Genomic DNA, 16,403 nt, shown 5'->3' on the forward strand with positions numbered 1-16,403 from the left:
CACACACACACACACACACACACACACACACACACACACACACACACGAACACGCACACGCACGCACACGAGTCTCCGCATGTATATTAGAGGCGTGAGCCGCTGCACTGGTCCTTTTATTCTGGGTGTTGAAATGTAAGTCCCTTCTCTTCTGTTCATTTGTTGAAAGGCGTCTGGTTTATTTCTTTGTTGTGTTTTCTTTTATTTATGTTTACTCTGCTGCTTGCTTTTCAGTCTCCCCTCTCGGTTTTGTACAACTTTTTGAAGTTTTAAGGATGTGAGCTTGACATCTTCACTACGAGACTCTTCTTGTGTACAAAAGAGGGAATGCCTCAGATCTCAAAGGACTGCTCTGTGCGCCTCACTCACGTGGCCTTCAGGGCGAACACACAGGGTGTCTCGAATGTTTTTTTTTTTTTTTTTTTGAATGTTTTGTTTTTAAGTTGACTATATTTTCCTCACTGTCTGTGATCTCTTCTGTGACCCCTAGGTTATTTAGAAGAATACTGTTTACTTTTAACACCTGGGAGCCCCAGGTATCTGGTTTCTGGGTGTGCCCCGAGGCCCCTTTTCCGTGTTTCAGTCATCTCAGACTCAGGGAGACTTGTCCTGGAGCTTGTAGTTTGTGAACGGCCCATGGGTACTTGGCAAAGTGTGTCTGGTGGCATGGCGTGTCAAAGTGTTCTCAGCTGTATCACTGTCCTCACTGCTCCCTCAGCTTTCTTTAGCATTATTGTATCTGGTATAGATTTCTTCCGATTTTGCCCCATCTTTGCCCCATCTTTTATAGTGTGTTATGTACTTTGCTCACTGGATTCTTTAATGTGTCAGTCATAGTTATTTTAGAATCATTGTCAAATAACTTCAGTATCTGGATCTGCGCGTGATAGCCTAACCCTGTAATCCCAGCACTTGGAAGGTGGGTCAGGAGTTCAAGGTTAGAGGAAGCTAAGGCCAGACTGAACTATAGGAGACCCTGTCTCAAGCCTCAAATGATAATGATAACAACAGCAACTATTACTTCAGCACTGAAGCATCTCTGGGTCTGGTTTTGCTGACATCTTAACTCCTGCAGTGGGCTGCTTTCTTTGTTACTTTTTACTCCTATCTGGTAGAGTTTTATTAAATGTCTGACATTGTATATATAAAAGACAACTGGAGACTAAGATAAATACTATTTGTGCCTAGAAATGAGCTGTTTTTTCCTTTGGTCAGTGTAGAGGTCAGGGCAGCCCTTGGACTGTGGTTCCTTCAGTATTCACTTTTCTTCAATGTGTGCGCGCGCACGTGTCTGTGTGTGTGTGTGTGTGTGTGTGTGTGTGTACGTACGTGCGTGCGTGCGTGCGCGCGCGTGCGTGTGGGGACCACGCAGAGCTTCTCCTCCTCCTCCCATGTTGCTTGTCGTTACCTGAGAGGATTTGTGTGATGCCAGGTCTGGGAGTGGTAAGATTGTGTCCCTCGCTCTGCCCCAGAGGCACCCAGCTTTTGAAAGCTTTTGGGAGCCCTTGTGTCTAGGCCGTCAGCGTCTGGGGTAGGCGTGTTGCCCACAGGTAGTGTGTGACAGTTTGGAATCTGCATCTGCTTTCTTCCCCCTCGTGTTTTTGTGGCTGCTGTCTTCCTCACTGACTCTGCGAGTGCCCAGTCTCACCTTGGAATCTGTTTCCTTCCTCAGCTCTCCTGCCCCTGACTCACACGGAGACTGTTTCTATGTTGAAAGTGGAACTTTCCTGAGTCACCTTATTCAGCTCCTAATTTATTCTCCTTTAGCAAAATGAGAAAGTGTTGGGCCTGTCATTTTAAATAAATCTAGCTTACTTTTTCCCTCATTAAGGTGACAAACATGAATATCTTGTTATCTTGTTTTGTGAATTGGTTGCAAGAATGATTTTTTAAATTACCTGTTCCGGTCTACTTTCACATCAGACAGCTAGTCAGATTTGAAAATAATGGTGGTGTTTTCTATAATAATGATCTTATGGATTATCTAGCTCAACATCAAAGAAACTAACGTTTCAGAAGAAGCTTTTGTGTCTTTGGCCTTAGAAGGTGGCAGGAAGGGGCTTGCCCTGGTGGGACCCGTGAAGTTGTTTAAATTAAAGGGTAACCTGCTTGTTTGTTTCCCCAATGTTTCAGGTATTGGTGGCAATTTGGTGGCCATTCAGGCTAGCAGGATTTCTACCTACCTCCATTTGCATAGCATCCCTGGAGAACTACCTGAAGAGCCCAAAGGTTGTTCCTATCCGTTTAGGACGTTTTTTGGTTCAGGTAAGCGTGTGTGTGTGTGTGTGTGTGTGTGTGTGTGTGTGTGTGTGCGCGCGCGTTGGCATTGTATATTTTCAGGAACTGCTGCCCACCAAGATCTGGGGCAGGCAAAATGTGTTGAATTTGTGAATGTTGTGCTCAGCTAATCTCAGGGAACAAAGGCCTCATGGATCCCCGTGTGCAGCTGCCGAGGGTCTTCAGGATATTTGCACTTTATATTTCTGTCTCTGGGGCAGCTTGTCAGTTAAGAAAGAGGAGCCAAGCTGGGTTCAGTGGCACACCCCTGTAATCCCCTGGGAGGCAGAGGCAAGTGCATTTCTGTGAGTTCAGGGCCAGCCTGGTCTACAAGGTGAATCCAGGAAGCCAAGGCTACAAAGAGAAACCCTATCTTAAACAAAACAAAACAGAAAACAAGAAAAGAAAGAAAGGAAGGAAGGAAGGAAGGAAGAAAGGAAGGAAGGAAGGAAGGAAGGAAGAAAAAGAAAGAAAGAAAGAAAAGAAAGAAAGAAAGAAAGAAAGAAAGAAAGAAAGAAAGAAAGAAGAAAGAAAAGAAAGAAAGGGGAGCTGTATGCACAATCACAAAAATCACCCATGATTTAGGGACAGCTGGACTTTTTTCCCTGTACTGCTCCTTTTGCTCTGAAGCAGGACGTTAGGAGACAGCCCAGTGACAGGGAACAGCGTGTTGCTTATATGAACAGATATGTAACTACCAGTATGTTATGAATCATTATTTTATTATTTTATGTGCTTGGGTGTGTGCCTACAAGTGTGTCTGTGCACACTTGCATGCCTGGTAGTCTCGGAGGCTGGAAGAGGGCATCAGATCCCCAGGAACGAGAGGGATAGAAGGTTGTGAGCCACCACATGGGTCCTAGGAATTGAACCTTGGTCCTTTGAAGGAGCAGTCAGTGCTCTTAACCTCTGAGCATCTCCAGCCCCTCTTTGTAATATCAGTGACGGGACAGTAAAAGACATAAAATTAACATTCCAGGTTTTGCATTTTTTTCTTGTTTTTACGATAGATAGTATTGTTCTCCAAAATAAGTTTTTAATCAAGCATCTTTTATTTGATTTTATAATTAGACCTAATAGGGGAATTTCCAAGATGTAAATGAGTTGCAAATAACTAAGACTTATTTTTAGCGGTGTAGGAATAGGTATTCTTCAGTCTTGCTTTTCTGAGATAGGGTCTCCTTTTGGCAGGGCTGGCTTTCCACTTGAGGTGCTCCTGCCTCAGCTTCTGCTGGGATCACAAACGTGTTGCCGTGCCCACCCCGTGTAGACATTCACTTTCTTTTTTCATCCATGCTGGGGCTTGAGCCTTGTAACTGGCGACAAGTAGGCCCCCCTCGCTGAGCTACACCGCAGCTGCAGCCTTCGAGTGCGGTTTCTGACGCGCCTGCCCTTCACGTTGCAGGAGTGAACAACAAGTCTGCCCAGGTTCTTCTGCTCCTGGTGGTTCCCGGCCACCTGATCTTCCTCTACACGATCCACCTGATGAAGAGCGGCCACACCTCTCTGACCGTAGTCTTCGTCGTTGTGTACCTGCTTGCTGCTGTGCTCCAGGTAAGAGGGCCAACCTCTTCAAGTCTCTACAGTATGCAGCGTAGTTACCATGCCAGAAGTCAGTGGAGGCCTTTTCGTTGACTTGATCTAAAGCCAGTGAGTGGGACACTTCTGATACAGCCTGGTACACAGAGCGTTTGGATTGCCTGGGTTTCACAGCAGCCTTTGTTGGTTATCCTGTTCTGGAGGACACATCTTCCTAGAGGTTCTTGAAGCAGGGAAAGTCGGAAGTCCATTTTGTGCCTGTGCCTGGGCTGCGCCCTACTTTCTGACTGATACTTCTCTTTTGGAATTTTAAGGTGTGCCTTATTGCCTTCTATGCTCGAATTGTGGGTGAGAATTGGTGACATCTCACTCCTGAATCTGTTGTATGAACTTGCTCTTTTATCTTTGTTTATTTTCACATGTGTCTATGTGAAGGAGTGCAGGTACATGTGTGTGTGTGTGTGTGTGTGTGTGTGTGTGTGTGTGTGTGTAGGTCAGAGGACAACCTTGAAAGCTGGTGCTTACCTTCCGCCTTGTTTGAGGCAGTCTCGTTTGCTGCTGCATTTGTAGACTGGCTGTCTGGTGAGCCTCCCATCCTGCTGCTGCAGGAGCTCTGGGATCCACATGTGTTCCTCTGCACCTGGCTTCACGTGGTCCTCACACCTGAAAGGCACACACTTGACCCACTGGGCTGTCCTTCCCACTCTCTCCACACTTTCTGTTTAACAATTGTGCTTTTTACTTCTCTTTTTCTCGTTGGAATGTTGGTAGTTTTAAATTATATACTGATAAACTCTGGTATGGGTATATTTTGTCTCCTTCGTTGACTTATCAGTTCAAAAGCTCATATTCATTAATTCTAGGGAAACCTTCTTTAAATATTATTTTTTGATGAATTTCCTTTTCTTCTTCTTTCTCCTTCTCCCTCTCCTCCTCCTCCTTCTTCCTTTCCTTCTTCTTCTCCTTATTCTTTTCTTTCTCCTTCTTCCTTCTTCTTTCTTCTTTCTTCATATGTAACCTAAGCTGGCCTCAAACTCAAATGTAACCTACACTGGCCTCAAACTAGTGATCCACTGGCCTTTGATGTGAGCCCTGGGTTACGGTAGTACCCACCATTTCTGCCTCCTCGTGGACTCTTACATGGTTACTAGACTTGCATCAAGCCTAATTTTAAATGTTCTCTGTTTCGTTATCTGTTTTATCTTTAAATTTCTATTTCTCTCTTTTTGTGGTAGAGAAGGCTTTTAATGTTAAAATTTTTGATGTTTTCTTTTATGTGAACAAACCCTTATCCATGCTCCTGTAAACAACTTTAATGAAACTCATTGGGTCTCTCTTTCTCCCTCACACACATACACAGACTCAAAAATGAAACTCAAAGGGGTCCTGGTTTGGGAGAGGAAGGAGTTTGGAGAGGATAATAAGTATGATGTCCATGTATGAAAATATCATAATGTAACCCAATATTATATATTTAATTAATATATGCCAATGAAAAATTTAAAAGTGTGTTGCCATAATAAATGCCCACATTTTAAAAATGAAATAGTACCAAAATGTTCTATGCCCCTAGATCTGCTTCTCAGAGACCATAACTTTGAAATATTTTAGCTATGTTTTTCTGCCGTTATTTGTATGTTTTAAAGTAACATGCCTAAACTTCAAGTGTATGGTTGCTTTCCTTTTTGACTTTGGCTTTAAAATAAAGTGAGGGCTTTAGGACCATTATTACCGTTTTTATTGTAATGCAGATGGTTTGCTCTGGCTGTATCTCTTTGTTTGTGTATTATTTTCCTTGGTATTAATAATTCTTCTTTTACTTGGGTCTCTTCCCATAAATTCAGCCTTAGTATTTTCAGCTGCTCCACCTTGTCTGGCTTCTTGTTCAACTTCCTAGACTTGGTGCCCAAACAATGAGGAATTAAAACAATGGCTGAGGTGGCATTTGCCTTTGACCCTCAGAGGACTTGCCCTGGAGGAATGAGGCTAGGGAAGGCTACTCCAGTGCGCTGCATCCTCAGTATTACAGGAGATTTGTTCTTTGGTATGAGACAGTGATTTTTAAAGTGCAGAATGATCCAGTGAGCATAGAGAGAAAAAATTAAAACTCCTGCCTGCCTGGTATGTTATCATCTTTATGATTACTTAATAATATACATATTAGCATAGTATTTAAAGTTTGCTTAGATATTTTTTATTAGAGAGCAGCATAGTGTGGGATTCTAGATTGCTGAATACACAGTGAGAAAGCACAGAACTGTGCCAGGAAAGGAACGTCATATACAGAATTTGAGGGTGGAATGGGCAAGATGAGGTCGTAAGGCAGATTGCCAAGTGAGGGAGGCTAGAGTAGATTTTTAAAACAACCTAATCTTTACAGCTTAATGGAGAATTTTAAACATCTGTATAATGCTTTCAGTCTTATTTTTAAAGCCACTATTAATGCTTTAAATTTTTTCTTTATTCACTAAGTCTTCATTTGATTCGATCCATGTCTCAGTGGCTTTTATGTCCCCAGAGCAGTGAATTCAAACACTATTGAAGGACTTGTGGTCTGATACTCCCTGAACGCACACATGTTCTGTGGTGTAAATGCTGGCTGTGTGAGGCATTTCTGGGAACAGAAGGAAAAGCAGCCGCTCGTCTGGGAGTCGTCTTTCTCCCCGATGATAGACACGCATTTATTCCCAGGGCTTTAGAAGCTGTGAACTGTGATGCCCAGGAGATGGTCATTTAGTGCCGTCTATGTTTGCTGCTCTTCTCAGCCTGAGAGAAGCAGACAGGTTTGGTCTGGCCAGCCGTTTCTAGAGCAGGTTTCCATGTGCGCTCTCCCCTGTGGCTCACAGACACACATGCTGCTGTGTCTGCGTCTCTGCAGTGGACTTTCCCACATTCTTCCCTGTAAGCTGACGAAAATAGAAGTAATTTTTCTGAGATTATTTACAAAACATTTCAGTTTAAAAAAAAGATTTAAGGTGTGTGTGTGTGTGTGTATCTGTGTGTCTGTGTCTGTAGAGAGAGGCTGAGACATTGGCTCTCCTGGAGCTATAGTTACAGGCAGTTGTGAGCTGCCTGATGTGGGTGCGGAGGTTTGAACTCAGATCCTTCTGGAAGAGAAAGACAGTCTCTTAATCTCCAGCCTCAGATTTCACTCTTAAAGTGTGCTTCTGTGCCCCCCACTTCTGAGACAGGGTCTCTTTATTAAGAGGCTACCCAGGATCATGCTGCGTAGACCTGGATGGCCTCAGATTCACCTGCCTCCGCTCCTGAATGCTGAAATTAAAGATGGGTGCCGCCAGATGCGGCTTCTTGTGTCTTTGGCCTAAATCCTTACAAGTGAAGGCTGCAAAGCGGGACTTGGGGAGAAGGTAATTGACCATTGATTGTGTCTCAAAGGTCCCTTCTGCGTAGTAGTAAGTGTAGTAGTGATCACTTTGTTTTGAAAATGGCAGTTTGCTGCATCGTGGGCGCTACACAAGACTTCTGGGACATATGAAGAACTGCGGTAGAGTGTGCTTAGGCTGGTACTCTGGACAGTGGCCTCCTCATACTTACCTTAGGAACACTGGTGTATCTTAGTTCTCAGGGCTCACTTACATCTGCATCGGTAGCCACAGAGTATTGGAATGGCGAGTCACTGAGTGGCAGTGGGGGTCAGGGCCCATGGAACTGGCTCTGAGTCCCTGCCACCATTCTGAAACTCCTCTTGGAGTCACTCCTCTGTCTAATGAAGCACGAAGCGCTGTAGTGACTGCATGACCACACTTGGAACCTCAGGACAGCCACCCACAAAGTAAGTAAGTTAGCTTACTTAGTCTCAAGAAGTTATTAATCTGTGGGGGGAAGGCTGTCTCTGAGTGCAGAATGAGCACACTTCATCTTCCTTGCATGGTAGCTGAGTAGTTGAGTAGCTTTTATTAAATGATGGGCCCATAGCTTGTACTTCAAGGGAAAGAGCCAAGCAGTCAGGGGGTTGTGTTTTCATTTGGGTTTTATTGCCACGAAGAGACCCATGGCCACAGCAACTCATATAAAGGAGAACATTTAACTGGGCCGGGCTCACGGTTTCAGAGGTTTAGTGCATTAGCATAGTGATGGAAAGCATGGCAGCATGCAGGCAGATGTGGTGCAGGAGGTAGAGCTGAGAGGTCCACATCTTGATCTGCAGGCAGCCAGGACACTGGCACACCGGCCAGACTTGAGCTCACAAGACCACAAAGCCCACACCTCCAACAAGAGCACACCGACTCCAGGGAGGCCACGCCTCCTAAGTGTGTCACTTCCTATGGGCCATGTATTTACACACATGAGTCACTGGGGGCCGTTCCTACTCAGACCACCATAGTTTACAACAGCCTGCTTGCTCGAATTCTCACCCTCAGTCTTCATAGCTCCTTGTTCTTTGGGATTTAAATCTATAAGATTTCAATTGGAAAGATTTTCTTAGTTGTTTTTTAGAGATAGAATCTTATGTAGACCAGGCTGTGCTTGAACTTGTTCTGTAGCTGAGGTTGACCTTGAACTCTTGATCCTCTTGCCACCACCTTCTGGTTGCTGCTATGTGCCCCACACCTTGTTGCTTTATTCTTTCCATGTAGCTATTCTTCCTTTGTCTCTTGGTTGGTTTTTGGCTGTTAGCTTGGGTTGACAGGGTCCTGTGAAGAAAAGGAAATGTTGTGACAGGTGGAACTATAATTTCCTCACTTTTCTATTAGTTGGAATAATATCTTCCTTGAGATCCGATTGATAGGAAGCAGGTGAACTGTTGGGATTTCTTTGCAGGAGTTTTCCAGATGCCTTTCTGAAATACTGTGGTATTATGCTGCTGTTTGGGTAGCTAAGGTGAAGCAGCTTGCTTTCCAGGTGCTTCCTCAGTGTGTGCTTCTCAAAAGTGCTTTAGGTGGGTGTGTCTGGCTTCCCACAGAAAGTCATGTGACTATACATCTTGTAGAGGAGCAGCACTCAGGATCCCAGGATAGGGAGGCCTGGGGGAAGGGTTCCTTTCAGTCTCGTCAGACCCCATAAAAATGAAGCAGAATCAGAAAAGTTGAAGCAGCTCTTCCCAGATGTTCAGCATGGGTCCTACTGTACTCTGACCATGGCTGGAACTTCACATTTAACGTAGAGGAAAGTCACATACCCACACAAAACTGTCAGCTGTGCTCTGCACATTGTAACAAGGCACAAGAGCAGCTGGGCACAGTGGTACTTCCTGTAATCCCTGCACTCCGGAAACTGAGGCAGGGGGAGTTCCAAGAGTTGTGGGCTACCTGGGCTACGTAGAAAGGCCTTGTCTCGTAAAGCAAACAGCGGTCAAGGAAGATGAGACAGTCAGTCTGTATCAGAGCTAAAAAGGCAGCTTTCACCACATAGTCTGCAGGCCTTAGAGTGGTCTGTCTAGCTTATGTAGAGTGTTAGAGAGTCATGGCTTCAGGGACCAGTGGGCATTCCTGAGCCCAAGTGGCTGGATGTCAGTCATGAAAGTTTGATGATGGCGGTGTCGTCTGGTTGCATCGCACCGTGGAGTCCTGGGAAGAATTAGTTCCTAGTTGCTACTTTAGAAACTAGGACTGCCATTGGTTGGTAGTTTCCAGAACATGCCCGGTGGGGCCAGTGGTTTGTTGTTGAGAGGAACTGAAAGCAGTTTAGTAGCTGTTCATTACTGTGGCCAGAAGCAGGCCTCTCCTCTCCTGGGAGTGTGGCATCAGTTCAGTCTCACTTCCTGCCGCTGGCGCTCACCTTTAAGAATTCTGCAGACCTTCCTATTCCACCCTCCTTTTGTCCCCAGTTTGTGGAGAGCTAACATAGCCTTTCTCTTATGTTTCCTTTCCTTCTTGTTGCTGGATCATTTGTAGAAACATCTGCTGGGGCAGTGTCCAGACAAAAGCATTTGAAACTCTGACAATAAACATGAAATGACTATGAAACAAAAAAAATCAGATATATTTTATAAAAGGATGAGAAGGTGCTCCACTGTAGGTCTCTGTGGTTCAGACTGCCTCCCTGTAGTTTAGGTATTTCCCCTGTAACATTAATTTCGATTCAGCTGAAGTGTTAGCAATGCTTTTGGCTGGCCAAAAGAAAGTCCAAACTTTATTATCTTTAATTATTTTTATTTTATGTGCTTTGATATTTTGCCTGCATGTATGTCCACAGGAGGGTGTTAGATCTGCTGAAACTAGAGTTATAGACAGTTGTGAACTGCCATGTGGTACTGTCTGTAAGGGTCCTAGGGGAACAAAGCCTCAGTTGGCACGGTAACACCACAGAAACGTTACTCTCGTTCCTGTGTGCCATTGAAGAACTTGATTCTGAGGCAGAGGCCAGAGCCACGAATTATTCAGGACATGGAATTTATAAAGATGGGAGGGAAAGGAAAGTTACATAGAAATTCTTTCCAGTGGTCTCGGCTGGGACAATTGTTGTAGGTGACTATTAATATTTACTATTGGTTTATCTTTTATTAACACTGCTGTTAATCCTCAACAGCTGTATACCCAAATCACCACATAGAGACTATGATTTATTTAATTAACCTAGAACACAATGCTGGGCAATAGTTACTCCATCTTAAACCTCCAAGCCCTCATAGTTTCCTAACATTTAGATTTCCCACATTATACTTGCTTTTAGTGAAATCTTAGGTCCCGTTCATTCTCCACGTTGTTCCAAGACCTCTCCTCCAGCCTTGCTCTCCCAGCTCTCTCCTGCCCTTCTCTCCTCCTCTGCTTCCCACACCTTCCTGTCCTCTGGCTCCTCCCTGTCTTCCTGCTTCCTTTCCATTGCTCAACATTGTGGCTGGTTGCTTTATTTTGCCATGTTTACACAAAGTTGAGACAGGTGATGCTTAGAATAAGTATCACAATGCAATGTCTGGATTGAAACCAGAGAGTGGGGGAGAGAAAGCAGCATTTGAATGAACAAGGGTAAAGAACATCATCACACGAAATCTTCAGTTAATAGGCCAGCCCTTTTGTGACTGTATGTGGTATGGATGTTAAGTCTTCCCAGGGCTGCTGAGGTCCTTCTGCTTGTACAGCAGTTAGAGATGTAGCTAGCAGATAAAGGGTGGGGTGTAGACGGTGGATAGAGTGGGTGTAGACAGTGGATAATGGGTGTAGACAGTGGATAGAGTGGGTGTAGACGGTGGATGGAGTGGGTGTAGCCAGTGGATGGAGTGGGTGTAGCCAGCTCAGGTCCTCCAGGGATTGTGTTTTATTCCTCAGTTCCCCCTCAGCCAGCACACATCTGTAAAGTGAGTGTGTAGTCGTGGAGATTTTCATTTTACTGGAAGTTTTGTCTTATTCTCAGAACTCTGTGCGCATCTTATTGCTGTGTCTTACGTGTTAGTCATAATAATCACATTTGTTCCATTGCGTGTATCTAATATTGGTAGGGCTAGAACATTGGCAAGGCTCCTTGTGCAGGGCAGCAATGGAGCCGTTGGCATGAAGCATCAAACTGAGTGAGACTCTCCTGAAGTGAGAATTACATGCTCTACAAGGACACATAAAACCTTCTGCCGGTGACTGGGGCAGTCCAGCCCTGTAGATATTTTAATGTCTTAGCCTTGTGAATAGGTGTGTCCCTCACTGCTCTTTTGCTCAGCTCATCTATGCATCTACTCTTCTGAGCCTCTGGATGTTCATCTCAATTTTAGTTTCAAAAGGGACTCGTTGTTGTTTTTCCTCAAACTCTTCAGGTAGGTAGGTCACAGTTCACTAGCATGGATGCATGTGTATGCTGAGTTTTAAATATACCAGTAGCTAAGTCAAATGTAGATGCATCTGCCACCATAACTTCTGCCAAAGCCACATCCTCCGAGTCCTTTGCGCACTGGCAGTCAGCACCAGCAGCCTGCAGACCTGCAGAGCCCTGCGGCACGCATTTGAGCCTCCTCAAGATCCAAGCCAATGATATCAGGCTTTCATACCTGTGACTCCTCAGAGCGGTCCCCAGTGCCTCTCAGCATTTCCAGAATGTTGACCAGGTTAGTGTCTCTTCCTGTTGTCCAGTAAACCAGCCTCTGCTTTTACCCAATGCTTGAGGCCCTCCCAACAAACACAAGGGCCTGTTTTATCAGATACCTCGCTTATTTTCCATTCCTTCCTTTTATACCCTCCCCATGTTACCGAGAAAATCCCCCATCTGTCCAGGAAGTCCCTGATTCTGTTATGGTCCTTGTATTGTTTTTGATATACTGCCCACACATGTGCCAGCTGGGCTTAAGTTTTCGGTCCTTCTTCCTCAGCTCCCAGGTCACAGGGATTACAAGAATGAGCCACCATGTATGATTACACATGTATTTTTCTCTATTAGCCTCGATCCCCTTTTGTTCTTTTGATGCTGTTTTGCGTAGCCCTCTGGCTGTGCGTCTCCTCGTGCTGTGCTGTGTGTATTTGGATCTCTCACCTTGGAGTGTTCCGGACTCGCTGAGTATATTCTTGTGGCTTTTCTCATTGTTTCTGGGAGGTATGTGTGGCCATTACTCATCTATTTCAATGTTAGATGATGTCCTTTTGTGTGGACATGACACAATGTATTCATTTTTTTAATTTTAATTTTTGATTTCATGTGTATGAGTATTTATTTACTTTGCCTGCACATATGTACACCACCTACATGCAATGCTCTCAGAGGCCAGAAGAGGTCACCTTTGGATGGAGTCACAGCCAGTTGAGAGCCACCACATGGGTGCTGGGACTCGAACCTGGGTTCATTGAATCTGAGGTATGTTATTGCGGGTCTTCTGGAGCCTTATGTATTTTGTGTCATGGTCTCTCTGGGAATTTTTAATATTAAGGGTTACTTTGCAAAATGAGGTTTTAATTGTTTTTCTCTTGGTGCAGGGCATTTGAAGTCTAGGCCTTAAGTGTAGGAAGCCATACTGTCCCATTGAACTATCAAGTTTTAAATGCACATGGTGAATTGTAAGCATATGTAAGAAGATGACATTTTTTTCCTCTTTCCAAAACGCATACATATTTTAGAAGCATTTTGTATTGTCTAACAGTCATGATTTTTTCAGATTATAAACATAAAACAAAAAAAAGAAAAAAAATAGTAGGAACTATATATTTTGATCATTGAAAGTTCTTGTACAGGAAATTAATGTTAAAGATTTTGTTGTTGTTTTGAGATACGGTTTCAGGTAGCCAAGGTTGGCCTGTGTGGTTGATTATGACTCTGAGCTCCTGATCCTCCTGCTCCCACTTCAGAAGTGTGGGACTTGGGGAGATTATAGGCATGTACCTCCATGCCTGGCTTGAAGACTGTTATTACACTCAGGACTAAACAAACAGTTAAGAGTGAAATAGTGTTTTCCTAGGTTTCCTAACTTAGGGAGTGTCTGTGTGCTCTTTAAACAAAGGCCACAAGTGTTTAAAATGCCACCTGGTGAGCAGCTGGCTTCTGTCCTTTGCTCTCACACTCTTCACAGGGATGGTGCGTTTGTGCCTGTTAACCAGCTTCTGTCTGACTCTCACAGCAGTGTCTGAGAGGGTTGGTGGGAATGGAGGGCATGTTGGAAAGCCTTATCACATCTTAGCAGATGGCAGGAGGCAGGGGCAGCGTGGAGGGAAGGGAGCTGCCTGGCTCTCAGGTTGTGGCCCAAAGGCCATGCCGTATCAGCTGTTACCCTTGCCTTTGGTGACTGGAGGAGGAATGTGGAGGCTGGTCAGCACTTCAGGACTCTGCCTCAGGCTCCTCAGCACTGAACTTCCTCCCATACACCTCCCAAGGCTTGCCTGAGCGCAGCATAGCACAGTCCAAACTGTCTGTAGCTGCTCAGGGAGGCCAAGAAGCATCAGTTACAGGCCTTTCTCTCCTTAGAAGAGAAGGATAAAGAATGGCTGCAGAGTACCAGAAGACACAATCTATCCCAGCTGTGAGAGAGAGAGAGAGAGAGAGAGAGAACGAGAGCATGCAGACGCACATGTGCCTTATTTGCCACTGCATATGCCAAATTATTGCTCCCGGTACTGTCCTGTCTCTGTGTCCTATCTCACTGTAGAGCAATGGAATTGTAAATTGGCTTTATATGGTTTTGGGGATTTTAACTCCGGTCCTCACCCCTGAGTGGCAAGTGCCTTAATCACTGACTCATCTCTCTCTAGCCCTTCAGAAAAAAATTTTTTGTTGTTGTTGTTTTGTTTTGCTTTGCTTTTCCAGTAGCCTTGGGGTACCACCAATCTGATATTCATCTTGAGGATTTTCAAGGCCACATGAGTCATTTGATGCTGGATTCAAGTCCTTGAAAGAGCACTTGCAGTTTGGGATTTTTCTTAGGGATGATTCTTGTTTCTCTCTGTCCATGTAGTCAGACACATTTCCCACCTGTTCTTGAGGACAGGTTTATGTCTTACACGGGGTAGTTTCTTTCAGCCTTTGTATCTTCTGTAACATGTCCCACGTGGGGACAGTTTTCTTTTTACCGTCTGCTCTCTGTGCCCTGTGCTACTGTCAAAACTAGACTTCTCGACCTGTTGGGGAGGCGGAGTCTGTAGATGGCTGGGTGTGGCGTGTGCCCAGCGAAGCGGCCTGTTCAAGCCCTTTGGGTCTTATAGATACCTTAGCAGGCAGCAGCCTCCGAGTGCCTGTGTCTCTCTCCCTCTGAGATTTCCTGCTAGCTCTGTGGCGCATTAAAACAGCAACAGCACACTGCTCTAGCCCTGCGGCAGCCACACCTGTGATCCCAGCACTCGGGAGGCAGAGACGGGCGGATCTCTGTGAGCTTGAAGCAGCTTGCTTTACAGAGCTAGTTCTAGGATAGCCAAGGCTACACAGAGACCCTGTCTGGAAAAACAAGAAAACCCAACCAACCAACCAACCAACCAACCAAGCAAAAACATTGTTTTCCAAAATTTGCTGAGCATTTGAAGTTGTTCTCAATGAATGAGTTGTTTGCAATACTACTAAAAAATCAAATCACTGATTTGGGAGGAGTGTCTTTTTAAGGCTTGGGTCTGGTTATGCTGTGTGTTAATGTACAGGTAGAAAACTTTCTTTTCCCTGCTGCCCTTGGTCTCTATTCAACAGGGCTGGTGTGGGATAGGGAGAGCAGCTTTGGAGTTCCGCAGCTTCTGTTGGACTTTATTCTCAATGGCTGTCTTACCAGACAAGTCGCATAACCTTTATCCACACATGTGCTCCACACAGTCCTCAAGAACAAACACATATCGCCGCTCACCTGCGAAACCTCACAGAAACAGTTTAGGTCAGGAAGACATTTTCTCTGAATATGAGAAGTAGACTGAATTCCTGCTGAATGACAAGCCTGAATTACTCCCATCATTTAAATACTAGATTTCAGTGGGTGGTTTCCAGCCTGGAGTCCAAAGGGTTTTTTGTTGTTGTTGTTGTTGTTTTGTTTTGTTTGTTTGCTTATTTTAAATAGGGCATGGATTCAATCTTTGAGAAGCTCAGAGTTAGGAAGAACTGTCCTCATTTCTATTTCTGAGATTTATTTGTGTCGTATCCGTAAGCATTCCTCCCCAAAAGCAATCATCTTTCTTCACACAGCACAAGGCTGCTGTTGGCAAGCACAGCATTAAAGGAATGTTAATGCATTTGAATGTTGACCTGAGCTCAAAGGAAGAGGCAGCCTAGAAAGTCAATAGCATCCAAAGCAAATACATACTCTTGTGCTCACGTATTTATTTAAATTCTAGGCATATATTTATGACTTGCATATTTAACCAGGGCTACAAAGTTGCCTTTTCAGAAGGCATATTTACCCAGAAAAGTTATGCATATTTCATAAAGAGCAGGTGATGTTAAAACATAGTGCACCCTTGGTTTGGTATCCAATGTGAAAGCATTTGTTCCTTAATCAATGATTTAATTTTGAGGAAAAACATGTTGTTATTAAGAAGGTGCTTATACTCACCTTGATTTTTATGATTTATATTCAGAGATCCAAGAAAACATTAATAAATTTTGCTTACCTGAAAAAAGTTAAAAATTTTTAAACTTGTTTAAGGTCATTATAACATCTTTAAAAATAACTCATGTAAGGAGTTGACTTAATTCTGTGGCATATTGCATAGAGTAAATGGAATAAGAATGTAGAAGAGAAAACACAAAGGAGAAAGCATGTATGACAGCAGACACAAGTTATTTGAAGCAAATATTTCAAAATGATATATATAAACACACGTGTAAGTGTCACCCATAAACCATTTCCTGGCCCTTTCCATTCCTCTCTGGTGCTCATTGGCACCATAACATATCATCTGTCCTTTCTTCATCTGTTCTAAATATATAAATACTGTGCTATTTTGAACATTTGGAAGCTATATACTTTACAGAGTTTCCCATCACTGTTTATATTCAAATGCTGGGGTCTGTGAATCGCTGAAGAAAGACCCCGGAATCAGATGGTATACAAAAACAAAGAGTGTTTATTTTGCAGAGAAGTCCAGCATGCTAGGGTCAGCACCTTCACAAAATGGCAGCGACCAGAGGGGAGCTCGTAGGCTCCTTTTAAAGCCATAAAGGGGAATTCCTAATGTGGCCATATGACCTCGATTGGGATTGGCTGGTGCTCATGGAGGCTACATAACTTCGATTGGGGTTGGCTGGTGCTC

General features: G+C 44.2%; 1 protein-coding gene across 6 annotated transcripts in view; it reads left to right on the plus strand.

Moving 5' to 3' along the window:
- Slc41a2 (solute carrier family 41 member 2) overlaps window positions 1-16,403 on the plus strand; it is a 107,818-nt gene that overhangs the window by 77,419 nt on the left and 13,996 nt on the right. For all 6 annotated transcript variants that reach the window (XM_055627890.1, XM_055627893.1, XM_055627889.1 and 3 more), the window contains exons 9-10: window positions 2,134-2,265; window positions 3,683-3,831. In XM_055627890.1, the coding sequence (XP_055483865.1) occupies window positions 2,134-2,265; window positions 3,683-3,831 (281 nt within the window). The remainder of the gene's footprint in view (window positions 1-2,133; window positions 2,266-3,682; window positions 3,832-16,403) is intronic.

The sequence above is a fragment of the Psammomys obesus genome, unplaced genomic scaffold, assembly GCF_907164565.1.
Source record: "Psammomys obesus unplaced genomic scaffold, mPsaObe1.curated_primary_1811, whole genome shotgun sequence".
In the NCBI taxonomy this organism is placed as follows: domain Eukaryota; kingdom Metazoa; phylum Chordata; class Mammalia; order Rodentia; family Muridae; genus Psammomys; species Psammomys obesus.